Source organism: Palaemon carinicauda, chromosome 13 (assembly GCF_036898095.1).
Source record: "Palaemon carinicauda isolate YSFRI2023 chromosome 13, ASM3689809v2, whole genome shotgun sequence".
NCBI lineage: Eukaryota > Metazoa > Arthropoda > Malacostraca > Decapoda > Palaemonidae > Palaemon > Palaemon carinicauda.
In genome coordinates, this window is record NC_090737.1 from 12,146,366 (window position 1) to 12,151,365 (window position 5,000).

The following is a 5,000-nucleotide window of genomic DNA, read 5'->3' on the forward strand; positions in this document are numbered from 1 at the left end:
TGCTAGCGTTGCCAGGTTGGCCTTTTTCAGGCCAAAAACCTCAAATTTGGCCTTTTTTGTGCCAAATACTTGAATTTGGCCTTTTTTAGAAATTGATTGGCCTTAAATGGTATATTTTTGCCCTTTTTCTACAAATAGGTTGGCCTTTTAAACCTGCAGTTGATTAGAGATTGGCCTTTTTCCCCATTTAGAAAACCTGGCAACCCTGAAGAATGTATGTATGTCTTTATATATATATATATATATATATTATATATATATATATATATATATGCACGTACATGCACTTCCCTCACCTGCGTTTGACTACTCCCTTCCCCCCCACCCGAAGACACTTGGTCTTTATTATATAGAGGAGATTGTCAATGCATGTATATATATATATATATATACACAAGCACATGCACTCACCTGCGTATGACTACTCTCTTCCCCCCCCACCCGAAGACACTTGGTCTTTATTATATAGAGGAGATTATCAATTCATGTATTTCTTTTTTTTATATATATATATATACACACATATGCGCTCACCAGAGTGTGGCTACTCCCTTGCCTCCACCTAAAGACACTTGGTCTTTATCATATAGAGAAGATTATCAATGCTTGTATTTCATTTATATATATATATATATATATATGCAAGCACGTGCACTTGCCTCACCAGGGTATAACTACTCCCCCCCACCCGAAGACACTTGATCTTTATTATAAAGGGAGATTATCATTATCATTAAGAGATTGGAAATATACACAGCGTATTCTGAAAATCTCATAATCTACTTTGGTAACTTCGAACTGTGTTCAATGCTGTGTCATACATAATGTTAAAATGTTCATTTATGCTTATATTTACCTTTCTGATAATGGAAGGTATATGTCAAATAACATTATTTTGTGTTTGTTATTTCTTGTTTTCTTATATTTTCGCTTTAATTTTTCTATAATAAATGAATAATACAAGAGACACAGATCATAGATCGTAGGATAGGTATTACAATTACTGATTTCACATGGTTTTATGCATAATATTTTTATTTATATTTTTTTTTTATTCAGAATTATACACTTTTCTTTCAATGATAATCTGATTTTATTTCCTATTTTTGAACTGTGAATTAACTTAATCGTAAAATGACACGAATGTCTTCACAAACGAATCGCTCGTTAAAAAAAAACACACCATTGAATGACAGTAATTAATAACTTATTCATGAGATATCAATCTTTCAGTTAATAAAAAGAAAAGAGTCTTGTGATCTATGTCTGGAAGAATTTTCGAAAAAAAATTAATTTACTTTTATTCACTGAAAAAAAAAACAAAATGCAACTTCATAAATGCACTATTGAATAACACTAATTAATAACAAATTGATGAGATATCTATCTCTGAGTTAGTAAAAAAAGGGTCTTAAGATCTATGGTCTGTAAGAATTTTCAAATTGTAGCAAATTGTGTTTTTATAAGAGTGTCACAAGTTTCCTTTTGGAATTATTATCTATCTTAATAAGTTCAAACTTTCTTAAAAATTTCTTATTTAGTGTAATCTTTACTTTGCTGTTTTCCCTGTTGGGCCCCTTGGGCTTGTAGCATCTCGCTTTATTCTGACTTGGGTTTTAACTTTGCTAATAATGATAATCATGATGATAATGATAAAAACAATAATGGTAATAATAGTAGTGGTAGTCTATAGTAGTGTCTGGCTATATATATATATATATGTATATATATATATATCTATATATATATATATATATATGTGTATATATATATATATATATATAGATTATATATTTACATACACACGCACACATATATATATATATATACATATATATTAATATACATATATATATATATATATATATACAGTATATATGCATTTATATATATATATATATATATATAAATATATATATATATATATATATAGCATATATAAATATATGTAAATGTATAATGTATAATATATATATATATATATATATATTTATATATATGTATGTATGTATACTGTACATATATAAATATATATATATATATATATAAATATATATATATATATATATATGTATATATACTTTATATATACATCTATATACATCATAAATATATATATATATATATATATATATATATTTGTGTATATATATACAGTATATTTACAAATATATTTATATACATATATATATATATATATATATACATATAAGTCCTTTCTGTCCTTCGAGCAAGGGGGAGGGAGAATAGTCATACCCTGGTGAGATGGAAGCGTGTGTGCGTGTGTATGAATACCTAAATATCTATAGGGACTCCTATTCTTGCTGACGATAGCAGGAGTTCTTTGTTATGAGTTAATATCATTGCTGTTGAAGAAAGGATTAATAACTTGTATTGCTTATATTTACTGATGTTAATTTGGAATACTCACTTGGATCTTTTACTGACTATGATCAGAGTACTCATTACTACTATACAGTACATTCTCATTGTTAACGAGTGGAATACTGACTGGGATTGTATATTCATCCTTTCGATGATAAGAATTCATGTTTCGATTGTATATTATTACTGATGACGGTATGACCTCTCTCGGTGAGTGTATACTCTTATATAACTTATAGATTGTATATTGTATGTTTTGTATATCCTTAGTGAAATACTGACTGGATTGTATATTCATCCTTTCGATGATAAGAATACATGTTTCGATTGTATATTATTACTTATGACAGTCTGATCACTTCCGATAAGTGTATGCTGTAACTGATTGTATATTTTGTATATTTAGCTCCTCCAAGGAGGTTATATTTTCACCTCTGTCTGTTTGTTTGTTTGTGACCAGTCTAACTCAAAAAGTTGCGGATGAGTTTTGATGAAAATTTCAGGATTTGTTAAAGGGAATAGCTGCCTTGGTGGAGGTATGCGCTCTCTGAGTGATTTTTTTTTTTTTTTTTTTAATATAAAGACTGGCGACGGCCGGAACACTTCTGAGGATTGTAGGAACAGATGCCTTGGCGGAGGTATGCGCTCTCTGAGTGTTTTTTTTTTTTTATCATTATAAAGACTGGCGATGACCGGAGTACTTGTGACGATTGTAGGAACAGATGCCTTGGCGGAGGTATGCGCTCTCAGTGTTTATTTTATTATACCGACTGGTGACAAACGAAACACTGCAGGGATTGTATATACTCACTGGCGACGACTCGGATACTCACGTGGATTGTATATTCTGACCGACGACGAATGGCGACACGTCAGGAGAGCGACAAATCCCTGTCGGAAGCTGGCGTTGAAGCCGCAGTAGATGATGGGGTTGAGCGCCGAGTTCGAGTAGGCTATGAAGTAGGCTGCGAACTCCATCGAAGAAAACCAGCTCGGCAACTAGGAATTGAAGCAGTTACCGATATAAGATTGGGGAATTTGAATAGAAAACGGGGTTTGAATAGAAAACGGGGTTTGAATAGAAAACGGATTTTGACAATGTTCTATTTTTGGGTGAGATAGCCTTGTTTGAAGGTTTAAAGGTCGCTCATGAATGGCAGAGGCAAGGGATAGTGACATTGCCCTATCAAGTAGGGCAATGCCCTAGAGACTGACCATATATACATATGATGATGATGATAACAACAACAACAACAACAACAACAACAACAACAACAACAACAATAATAGTAATAATAATAATAATAATGAAGTGTTGCTGAGCTAAATCTTTATGGATTAAGTGTTGCTGATGAATTTAAATGAAAGAAAAATTGAGATTAATTGTTTGCATAGGATATATAGCATTAGATGAATTGCATTTGTTTGGGACACTTAGATACTTAATAGAAGAAATAGAAAAGTTGGCATAATTACAGGATAGATCAGAATATTCTGAGATGGTCTGGTCATGTGGCAAGAATGGTGGATATGTGGGTGAAAAGACTGTGCAGTACAAAAGTGTTAGGAGGAAGCAGAAGTTTTGAAAATGCTGAATAGATTAATTGAAATAGATATTATAAAATTACAAAAAGGGTTTTGAAGATTCAGAAGAGTGAGTGAATACAAACAGAGGTGCATAGCACAGAATAAGTGAGGTATTCGATGTGATGCTGATGAATTTATTGTGTAGTATATTGCATCCTTCATCCACGATTTCAGATATAGAAGTATGAATGTGGCAGTGATTATTTCAGTGGCTCTATCTCTGGTTAGAGAAACCATCTTGATGTTGAACAAATACATACACACAGTACAAGTATTAATATCTATATGTACAATCATGAACATATGTATAGAGCAGCAAAAGCCAGTAGGAAAATATAAAAAGCTTTATTACCAAGCGCTTTCATGCATTTTAATACACTTCCTCAGGGTACAATAAAAAGTGAGACACATTTGAAGGACGTCAATAAGTAAAAAAAAAATAAAAAAGCTTTTTATTTTTTCCTACTTGCTTTTGCTGCATATCAAGTCACGTGATCCTTTAGGCAGTAAAGCAGGAACATATATATATATATATATATATGTGTGTGCGTGTATATATATATATATATATATGTATATATATGTATATGTATAAATATAAATATATATATATATATATAATATATTCAGCCAAGGCCACAGGAAAAATAAAAGAAGGCGTACCGAGCGCTTTCGTGTTATTTCAACACATTTTCGAGGTTGAAATAACACGAAAGCGCTCGGTACGCCTTCTTTTATTTTTCCTGTGGCCTTGGCTGAATATATTGTCACACGCTATTTAGTGACTTATAAGCATATATATATATATATATATATATATATATATATATATATATATATATATAATGTATATATATATATATATATATATATATATATATATATATATATTCATATATATATATATATAATATATATATATATATATATATTTATATATATATATATATATATATATATATATATATATATATATATATATATATATATATATATATATAATAAGACGAACACACACACACACCTCA

General features: G+C 30.1%; 1 protein-coding gene and 1 long non-coding RNA gene across 4 annotated transcripts in view; one reads left to right on the top strand and one right to left on the bottom strand.

The window, feature by feature from the left end:
• The window catches only part of LOC137652181 (uncharacterized), a 509,514-nt gene that overhangs the window by 200,343 nt on the left and 304,171 nt on the right, over positions 1-5,000 (top strand). The gene's annotated exons all lie outside the window — the stretch shown is intronic.
• Positions 1-5,000, bottom strand: part of LOC137652180 (QRFP-like peptide receptor) — a 431,646-nt gene that overhangs the window by 177,619 nt on the left and 249,027 nt on the right. For all 3 annotated transcript variants that reach the window (XM_068385393.1, XM_068385392.1, XM_068385391.1), the window contains exons 7-8: positions 4,997-5,000; positions 3,219-3,384 (exon numbers count right to left, since the gene is read on the bottom strand). The exon at positions 4,997-5,000 is cut by the window's right edge and continues 189 nt beyond it. In XM_068385393.1, coding sequence (XP_068241494.1) covers positions 3,219-3,384; positions 4,997-5,000 — 170 coding nt within the window. The remainder of the gene's footprint in view (positions 1-3,218; positions 3,385-4,996) is intronic.